We start from the raw sequence: 10,625 nt of genomic DNA, 5'->3' as shown, positions 1-10,625 counted from the left end.
ATTTGATTTATATATATATATATATTCAAAGTTTGGTGAGAGGCTATTAGAATTTCATCTAGTACATAGGTGTGAACGAACTCATGACCTTAGGGGTCTTATAAATTCTATCAAGCAAAACTTCAAGGTAGGCGGAGCGCGCGCGCACACACATACATATATGAAGAACATCCTCCTTACATATGAGCCAACTATACTCACCATTTATTAAGTTGTTAAAAGTGCATGGAAGTCAAATTTGGGGGCTATACTTTCTTTATTCTAGAGATAGTTTTATGTCTAAAGTGATGTTAATATACCTCACTTCATATTCCCTCTCACCCTTTCGGTTGACTTATTTTATGTTGAGCGTTAAAAAATTAGGGATAATTAAGTACTGACGAGCATAAATATTAATAATTATAAATTAAGCACCCAGGTGATTTTTTTAAACTATCGAACCGATGCATTTACGCTTGCCACCAAGAAACTATTAAGAACTTGTCAAAAAATGATAAATATGGTTAGTATTTTATCATGAATTTTGATATTTAAGCGAGATTTTGAGAAATGAACGAAAGAGAACGGTTGATTTTGTAAATAGCAAGTTTCAAGTAGTCTTTGACAAAAAAAAAAAAAGATGGAAATTTGAAGTTTGAATTTGAAATGAAAATCAAAATATTAAAATATGCAAAGAACTCTACTTTAAATTTAACCATTATTTGTTTATAGAAACTTACAACTTTAATCTTTCTATGATATAACTTAATGATGACTTAAATGATTTCATTTGATTGTTTTTAGGAGCCATTGGTTGGAAAATGATTGTTCAATCAGCTTTATTAAAGCTACTAATTTGTTTGCAGCCGCTCTCATGCATGATTGGATCACTACTTTATTAAAAGTTGGCTCAATTAACTTAAACTAAATTATTAAAAGGCCATTATATTGAAGATTAAGCTTAAGGATTCATTTATTGAAGATTAAGCTATCATTTTTCATAAATGAGAAATTAATTAAATTTTTGACATCTGAACAATTCAAGGTAAAAGCTGTTTAATAAAAAAATAATAATGATTAATTTTAAAATTTTTAAAATTATTTTAAAAATTTTAAAATAATTTGTTGGTTGACATCCACGGTATAAATCCCCTTAGGTTGGGGGTTCGAATCCCCTGTGACGCAGTTGGCTTTGAGGAGGTGGTACTAGTATTGTTATGCACATTATCGGTAAATTGGAGGCACGTATAATAGCCTCTGGTCATTCCTTTAACAAAAAAAAAAAACATAACATCATGTTACCTAGAGACTATAAAAATTTATCTTGTAATACAAGAATCTAACCACCATGCAAATTTATATATATATATCATATAGTCAATCCCATATATTTACGACGATACCGAAGATGATATTATAAGTCAACAAATTAATATACGATTACCGGTTTTTGTTGGGAAGAAAAAATTCTAGACTTGCCAAGATTTGACAACATGTAATTTGTTAGTTTGAAGTCAACGTTAATGTTAGCAAAGTTGCACTTTAATGTTTACCCCATAGGGCTCAATAAGTTATTTATGGATAAATATATATATATATTTATTTTAAGGATTTTGAATGCATTAGGTCATTATATGTCTTGAAATAAATGAGAAAACTGTGGATGATTTGTCATAAAACATGCAATTGATTGATTGGACAAGGAAGCTGTTCTTTAGTTGACTAAGGCTAGAGGAGCATATGGTGTAGTTAGTTCTTGTCATTTGTAGTGAAATGAGAGAAAGGTTGGGTGGTTCCTATCCTTTTATATTTATTTATGTATATGTATTTATATTGCTGATGTAGATCATATTTTAGCATAGATTTTTTTTAGACAAAATTCTGAAAATGAACTTATTTTTCACATCATAGAAAGGTAAATAAATGTTTTCAATACCTTTTTATAGAGTCAAAATAATGAAGCAAAAATGGGTGCTTTTTTAATGATATTATTTCATTCCTTAATTTATATTTTTTTCAATATTTTGATGGAAAAAAGGAGGCTCTTTTCTTGAAGTGTAGAATCAACAACAAAGTCTTTTGAGATCTCCATGTGTTAACTCACAGCTTTTTTGTTTCATTGAGAATTTTTTTAGCGCATATTAGTATCAACATAACGTTAACCTCATAAGTTTGTGTGATTAATATTCGACTCATAAGTGATTCGATGATAGCAAAATTTGAGTCATTTTATAAATGATTTTGGTTAGAGTTCTATACTTTAATGATGATTTGGCTAAAACATGGTGATAATTACTAATATTAGAGCATTTGTAGCTTGAAGATGAGCTCAAAATGGTGAATCATAGTATTTCTAATAGTAATGAGAATTAAAAAATAATTAAATTTTTGTTGTATAATTATGTTTCAATTTTTAAAGCTATGTTTTATCATAAATACTTAAGAGAATAATTGATAGAGTAAGTAAAATATAAAAATTAATTTTAATTATTTTTAATGCAAAGATAAACTTATTGTAAAATATATTAAAAGACCAAGTTAGAACTCTATTACATTAATAGTTTATGAATTAATTACTTAAATCATTTCTCTTTCTTATAACACAGTCGCTTAACTCAAATCATGTAACTTAGACATCCCCTTTGTAGAATTTCACTTATGAAGCTATTCTCACACATCATCACTTCCTCCCATTTCAAGCAAGCAACTATGGTTTTCTTTCCCATTCTCAATTCTTCTTGGGCATTCTCACATTTAAGTATGACTTTGCACCTTTCTTTCATAAACTTGGTTTAGACTTCATCCCTTATGATTAGAACTAGCTTGTTGGTTCCATCAAGTGTGTTTTGGGTTGTTTAATGGCTTCTTTTTTGCATTTCCTTTAGGTTGAGCCTTTTGTTGACCACTACTATTTACACTTGATGGTTTTCCCATGTCTTATTGCGCTCACTATCACTTGCCTACTTTTTATTTTATTTATTCAAAGTTGATTTCAACCTCAATAAATTTAGCTAATGGTAAGTACTCCTTCGATTATTTCTTCCCCAATATATAAACAACCACCTCTTTTATTACTTTTATAGCAAGGTAAACCCACTCTTATGATCCATAAAGTTGTGTTTTCAAGCTCAATGGTTCCATTGAATTAGCCCGAGTGGAAAAGTGTATCTTCGGTATGCCGCCTATTTAATCTATTAAGACCAAATTTGAAGTTATGAAATTTATGTTATCTTAAACTTTAAATGATGTGTGCTTTGCATCTTATTTGTGAGAAAAAAAAATATTTGTTGGTGAATCCTTAATAAGATTATCAAAATATCTATTGATATTTTTTCAATGTATCTCCCATTGTCCTTATTTGGATTGTTTTCCATTGCTTTTGACAAATCATCTTACTCATCTGAGACCTTGTTAAAAAAAAAAACCTTTTCAAAGTGGATTCATCAACTACTTACATATTAAAGCTCTCAATTGCTCAAGTATTTATTGAGATTGATATTTCTTAAAGCTTCTCAAATGTGATAAGAATTGATTTTTAATTGAGGCATTATGTTGCTTTTGAGAAGAGACAAAGCTTCTATTATCATTGTCATTTGCATAAGTAAGAAATTAAAGTTTATCAAAATTAATTTTTCTAAAGAAATAAGAACTCATTAAGAATGAAAAATTTTAGCTAGCATTATGTTAACCACACTAGATGTCTTATTCTAATATAAACTAAATAAGAAATAAAAAAATTATGACTAATCTAATTTATTAATAATTTAAGGCAATTTGTGATGAAATAAAGAAAAATTAAACTCAGAGTCCGTTTGGGGCAGCTTGTGCGTTTCAAGATAAACTGCTTATCCATAAACGCGGCCCGCGGGCCGGCCGCAGGGGTTAACCAGCGGCCTGCGTTTAGTGTAAAAACCCAAACACAGTTTCGAATAAGCTGGCGAAACGCGCAAACCAAACAATAAGCTGCCCCAAACGAACCATCAATCTCTATAAAAAGCCCATCATTTTAGAGATAATGTTCCTTTCTTAGAAGTCCTCTAATATTTGTGAGCTAACACACTCAATTAGTCTTTTACTTGGTGAAAAAGCACAAAAATAGAGTAAGGGAACTCAAGAAAACTTTGTCTTGAAAATAAAGTGATTAATATTAGAAAAGCCTTCTTTAATTATAAAAATAAGAGGAAAAGAGCAAAACATGTAAACTTAGCTCTAAATTTAAGTTTAACTACATGACCAAGAAACATTTTATGCTAAAAGCATGGTCAACCCAAGTTAGCCAAAAGTCAACCTGGCCTAAACAAATACATCAATCATACATGTGAGTGCAAAATATCCTAAATATATATTTTGAATTAGAAAATTATGCAGCAGAAACTTCAGTGCTGGGAGAGTTACTCAACTTCGATAAATTTGGAATCCAAAATGTGAGGACTGTTGATGCTGCTGCAAACATGGCTCTCCGGGGAGCCCATTTCAAGCAAGTTGTGGCACCGATCTGACTGTTCCAGCAGGCAACCTGGAAAACAAGAATATAAATTCTTATGAATTTATAAATCTAACATCTCAACTTTTGTACTTACAATTATACCATTTTTTGTGTGAGAAACCTTTGCATGAAAATGTGTATTTCAGTTTTGAGAAGTTCAAGTGATAGTAAGTCATGTAAATATGAAATTTTAGGTGATAGATGTGTAAATAAATAAATAATTGTTGTATGTATGTAAATGCCCCTATTTTTAATTGAACAAGTCAACGGTAGTTTACTGGACACTTGTCATGTCATGCATGTATCAAACAGAAGATACTAAAATGTTACACATATCAGTGTCATGTCATGTTTGATGTTATAAAATGCCAGGAAACATAAAAGAAAAGTAATTATTTGGATGCCTTTGTATTAAACATTAAAAGTCATTAAAGATGAATGTTATAGCTGTTAGTTGTGTTCGACCAGGAGGATCGACCAAGTATCTTTCTATTTGGGTATCACGTCAGAGATTCGTTGTAAGCCCACATCCTTTTGCTTTAGTTATGGATGCTCTTACAAGACATTTATATAGAATGTACCTTGGTGTATGCTTTTTGCTGATGATATCCTTCTTGTGGATAAGACTAGAGAAAGAGTTTAAAAAAATTATAGAGGTTTACATTTGAGTCTAAAGACCTTCATTTGAGCAGATCTAAAATTGAATACATGGAATGTAATTTTAGTAGTAGTAACTCTATTGACAGAGTTGTAACTATGGGTGATCCAATCATTAAAAAGTGTGAAGGTTTTAGATATCTCGAGTTTATTGTTCAAAGTGATAGTGATATGGATGGAGATGTTATCAGTATAATTCAAGTTGGTTGGTTGAAGTGGATGAATGCATCGGGTCCATTGTGTGATTGAAAAATAGAGCTTAGACTAAAAGGAAAATTTTATAAGATGGTGGTGAGAGTTGCAATGCTCTAGATGCAGAATGTTAACCTTTAAATGAGAAGCACAAAACAAAGTAATGTGTTGTTGACATGAGAATGCTTAGGTGGATGGGTGGCTTGAAACTTAAGAGACAAAATGTGAAATGAATATATCCGTGATAGGGTTGGCATAACTCCAGGCAGACAATATTAGAGAGAGTTGTATTACATGGTTTGGTCACATTAAACGTTAACTATCTGATGATCCGGTTGGGAGATTAGATGCTTTGGATTTGACTTATGTTAAGAAAGGTGGAGGTAGACCAAAAAAGACTTGATCTTAATCTAAATGAAAATATGACACTCAATAAAATGCAATGGAAAAAAATGCTTCATGTAGCCTAACCCACCAAGCGGGATAAAGGCTTGTTGTTGTTGTATAGTGTATTTATGTCATTCAAAATAGCAAATTTATTACATAAAATATCAAAGAGATATTATCATAAAGAATATGAAAGGTCATGTCCCATAAGATTTCATTTCTTTGCAGATGCTTACAAATTCTTAATTTCATTTCTTCGAATTCATAATTCTTATAAATTCAAAGTTTTGGTGTTAGATATCTAAATACAAATGAATTATGTGGTATGTATGTAAATCTTCCAAAAATAGAAAAAAAATAAAGGAGCATTTACATACACAATTCTTATCTATTTATAATTTTGACACCTAAACTTTCATACTTACACGCATAACACTCGAATATTTTACAGCGCATCAAAAATATGTAAATATACAAGTGAAATACACCTTTCATGCATAGATTGATGGCACTCGGGTGCTATGAGTGTAAATGACAAACTTTAGGTGTTTGATATGTAAATATATTGGAATTGTGTGGCATGTATGTATGTAAATTTTACTAAAATAAAAAGATTAAAAAAAAAAAAATGGGTATATAACCCTCTGTTTCCATATTTCCATAATTCCTTTGCCCTTCCAGCATTTTGCATTTATTTCGTACAATTCCCAGCGCTCCCAGCCACCAAACAGCCAAAATATCCCAAAAAGAGATATTTACATTTATACCTCACAGTTCTCATAAAGTTTGATATTTACACTTATAAAATCTTGGTGTCATGAGCTTATGCGTGAAAAGGTGTACTTCATTTTTAAAAAGGTAAAGATGATGATATTTAAAGTCATCTAGCAAATGTTCCGACTAAAAACCTAAGATATGTCAAAAATCCTTGATTGATTACGTTCAATCTCGTCCACACAAGTTAACGTTGTTGAGTCATGCTCCGACCAACAATCTAGGATAGATCTAACATCATTGGTGAATTTCTCCTGACATTGTATATACAAATGATTTCAAATAGGTCAAACATTTTTGGTAGATTTCTAATAGCTTCTTGTATACAAATGGCCTCAAATCAGTCAAATATCCTTATATACAAATGACCTCAAATCAGTCAAATATCCTTAGTGGTAAGATATGTCAAAAATCCTTGATTGATTACGTTCAATCTCGTCCACACAAGTTAACGTTGTTGAGTCATGCTCCGACCAACAATCTAGGATAGATCTAACATCATTGGTGAATTTCTCCTAACATTGTATATACAAATGATTTCAAATAGGTCAAACATTTTTGGTAGTTTTCTAATAGCTTCTTGTATACAAATGGCCTCAAATCAGTCAAATATCCTTATATACAAATGGCCTCAAATCAGTCAAATATCCTTAGTGGCTTTCTCGTGATATATAACACACACACACACACACACACACACACACACACACACACAAGGAAGAGGTGCAGTTTTTGGGCTTTGTTAGGTCCAAACATGGCATTAAAACTTATTTGAGAAAGGTGAAAACTATCAATTCTTGGCCAAAACCAACAAATTTTACTGAAGTATGAAGATTTCATGAACTCATTAATTTCTATCGTTGATTCATTCAAAATTTCAGCGTCATTGTAGCTCCATTTATGGATTGTTTAAAGCAGAAATTATTTTTCTTGGGTGATAAACAACACCTAAGTTCTGCACCAATTCTAGCGATGCCAGACTTCGATAAACCATTCCAAGTGGAAACAGATGCCACTGCTATAGGAATAGGAGCAATTCTATCTCAAGAAAACAGACTAATTGAATTTTTCAGTGAGAAACTTAGTGGTCCGCTGCAGAAATGGTCCACATACGAGCAAGAATTATATGTTGTGGTTCAGGCTTCCAAACAATGGGAACATTATTTAATTTCAAAAGAGTTTATGCTTTTTACTGACCATCAATCATTACAATTTTTACAAACTTAAAAGAATTTAAATCGGATACATATGAGATGGATTGTATTTCTCCAAAAGTTTGGTTTTGTATTGAAGCACAAATCTAGCCATAGCAATCGAGTTGCAGACGCTCTAAGCCGAAGAGTGAGTCTTCTAGTTTCTGTCCAATCGCTAATTACAAGTATGGAATCACTTTGTGAGCAAAATGAAGATGATGAGGATTATTCAATTCCATGGTCATAGTGCATTGAACAAAGGACAGCGGGCGATTATTCCATTCAACGGGGATTCCTCTTCAAAGGCAATCAACTTTGTATTCCAAATACCTCCCTTTAGCATCAGCTCATTCAAGAAATGTATAGTGCTAGGTTGGTCGTTCATGTGGGAAGAGGCAAGACACTAGCTCTGTTTCAAGCAAGATTCTTTTGGCCCGGACTTCGTTGAGATGTCTGTCGCTTTGTTGAGAAGTGCCAAATTTACCAAAACTTTAAGGGTGTCACTCAGAACATTGGCCTATATACTCCACTACCGGTTCCAGATTCAATCTGGGAAGATCTTAGTTTAGACTTTATTTTGGGTCTTCCAAAAACAAAATGTGGTCTTGATTCTGTTATGGTGGTGGATGACAAATTCTCAAAAATGACCGATTTTATCGCCTGCAAGAAGACATTTGATGCAATCAATGTCACAAAACTTTTTGAAGGAAATAGTCCGTCTACATGGCATTCCAAGGAGCACAACTTCATATCGTGATTTCAAGTTTGTTAGTTGTATTTGTCGTGACTTGTGGAAAAGACTACAAACAAAACTAAAATTTAGTTCAGCCTATCATCCACAATCTGATGGACAAACTGAAGTGGTAAACCACTTGTTAGGAAATATGATTCGATGTCTTGAAGGTGAGCATCTAAAGCAATGGGACGATATCTTGAGTCAAGCGGAATTTGCTTTTGATGTTATAACAAATAAAACTATAGGAAAGACGCACTTCAGCATGTTTATACTAAAGAACCAAATCATACAGTTGATGTCATTGTAACTCCCAAACCGAAGAGTTCTCAAGCGATCAAAATGGCAAGTAAATTTGAAACGATGTTATGACAAATAGAACTATGGGAATGATGATAGTGAGCGCAATAAGCTTATTTCCATGGTTGATAGAACATAAACAAAGATTAATGATAATGCGTGATTGGTGACACTTCCTCCTGATTTGAATATCTCTTCCACCTTCAATGTAACTTATCTATAAAAGTATCAACCACCGGACGATGGATGTGTGCAAATCACGGAACTCGAGTCGAATTCTTCTGATTCAGAAGAGAATCTAATGCAGTGAATCCTCTTATAAGCAACAGCTGCTATATCCTTTATTTATTTATAAGTATTTTATTACTAATTAATACTGAATATTAGACCTCTATATGTGTTTCGCTTATTTCTTATTATACGTATGTACGGTTGTGCTGATAGTGTAGGCACGATACCTATATTTGTTGTACCGGTTTGAGTAGACACCTTTTGCTTGCAAATGATTATGGAAGAATAGTTTCTGCTTCACTATTTCCTGTTCCTCGTCTCCTTCTGTTTTGTAGCTGCGCTAGACTCACTAAAAAAACCATTCAATGGAATGTTACTTTTCTATGATTGATGCATGACCAAAGTAACTTTCAAATTGGCATCAAACAACTTATTCTTATGAAATTTATGGAAGATGGTCAATTAGACATTACATGATTGAAAAGAAGATAAAATAAAATACACACACGCACACACAAATAACCCCTCTATGTATGTATATATCTATGTAGCTGATTACTTCTTGGTGTGCAATTAATTATAATAGCTTTTAACATAAAGCTCCTAAACTTTTGGAATAATACTGAGAATGCAACTATCATATGTTTCAAAGTTTGAACTTTGCACAGTTAATATTGTAGAATTGCTAAACCTTATTCCAAAAATTGTTTGGTGCCTTCGAATTAGTGATAGAAAAGATTGCATGTAGAGAATAAGGACTGTATATAATGGAGAGGATGGCTGATATAGGTTATAATGGTGATAAAGGTGGCAAAAAATAGGTTTACTCTTCAACCCTCTTCAATGTACCCTAACTTTCTCAATTTTTGCGCAACTTGGCTCACTCCATTCATTCTCCTTACTATGTACCCTCACCCTACTCACTACAGCCTCAAGACCCTCAACCCTGGATAGCTCGTTTCTTTTTCAATAAAGGAACATAATAGCAATACAAATCAAAGAAATAGGAACAATTAATAATGCTCAAATCAGATAAACACTGTAGCAATTCAAGAAGGGTCTTGCACTCGGAATTTAATCATAATTTTTTTCGCCCTAATGACCTACTTCAAGCGGCTAGGATTTAATGTCTTCGAAAAAGCATTAAACAAAGTTTAAAATTCTCTCATCCAAAGAAAATAATGTCTGAATATGTAAAAAAAAGTAAAAGCACGCTAGTTCTAGGACTACACCTAAGCTTTTCTTGGCCTTTATCATAAATTGAACAAAACTATAAAATGAAACTGAAAACAAAGACACAATACAGAGGAAGCATCTAGGACCGCCCTCGTAGAGATCGTAGAGATCGAACCCTCTAATTGGTGGTGGGTTCGATAAATGTTGCTCCCCATAATTGGTATCCGTCCTCGTAGAGATCGAACCCGAGTCAGAGGGGTCTTATGACTAACAACGCAACTGCCTACCAACTTGTCACCCAATGGCGCACATGTGTGCACCGGGTGTAGGTGAGTTGGTGTTGGCTTTTCATAAGTCCCCTCTCGACCCGGGTTCAAATCCTCGACCAAACGGGATTTGAATTTGCACATGGGATTGGTTGGGGGTCCTCCCTTCGGCCAATTCTTTTAGAAAAATAAAAAAATAAAAAAATAAAAATATATATATATACCTGTGTGTGTGGTGAAGGGAAATTTTC

The 10,625-nt window shown here is 32.6% G+C and overlaps 1 protein-coding gene across 1 annotated transcript in view; it reads right to left on the bottom strand.

The window, feature by feature from the left end:
* Positions 1 to 4,165: 4,165 nt before the first annotated feature.
* Positions 4,166 to 10,625, bottom strand: part of LOC110030211 (protein ANTHESIS POMOTING FACTOR 1-like) — a gene marked incomplete in the record, with an annotated part of 26,480 nt that continues 20,020 nt past the window's right edge. The window contains 1 exon segment of the mRNA XM_020732812.1: positions 4,166 to 4,495. Within this exon segment, the coding sequence (XP_020588471.1) occupies positions 4,340 to 4,495 (156 nt within the window).

Source organism: Phalaenopsis equestris, unplaced genomic scaffold (assembly GCF_001263595.1).
Source record: "Phalaenopsis equestris unplaced genomic scaffold, ASM126359v1 Scaffold000672, whole genome shotgun sequence".
NCBI classification, from domain to species: domain Eukaryota; kingdom Viridiplantae; phylum Streptophyta; class Magnoliopsida; order Asparagales; family Orchidaceae; genus Phalaenopsis; species Phalaenopsis equestris.
The sequence above is the reverse complement of the archived record's forward strand: the minus strand, read 5'-3'. Positions and strand labels throughout refer to the sequence as shown.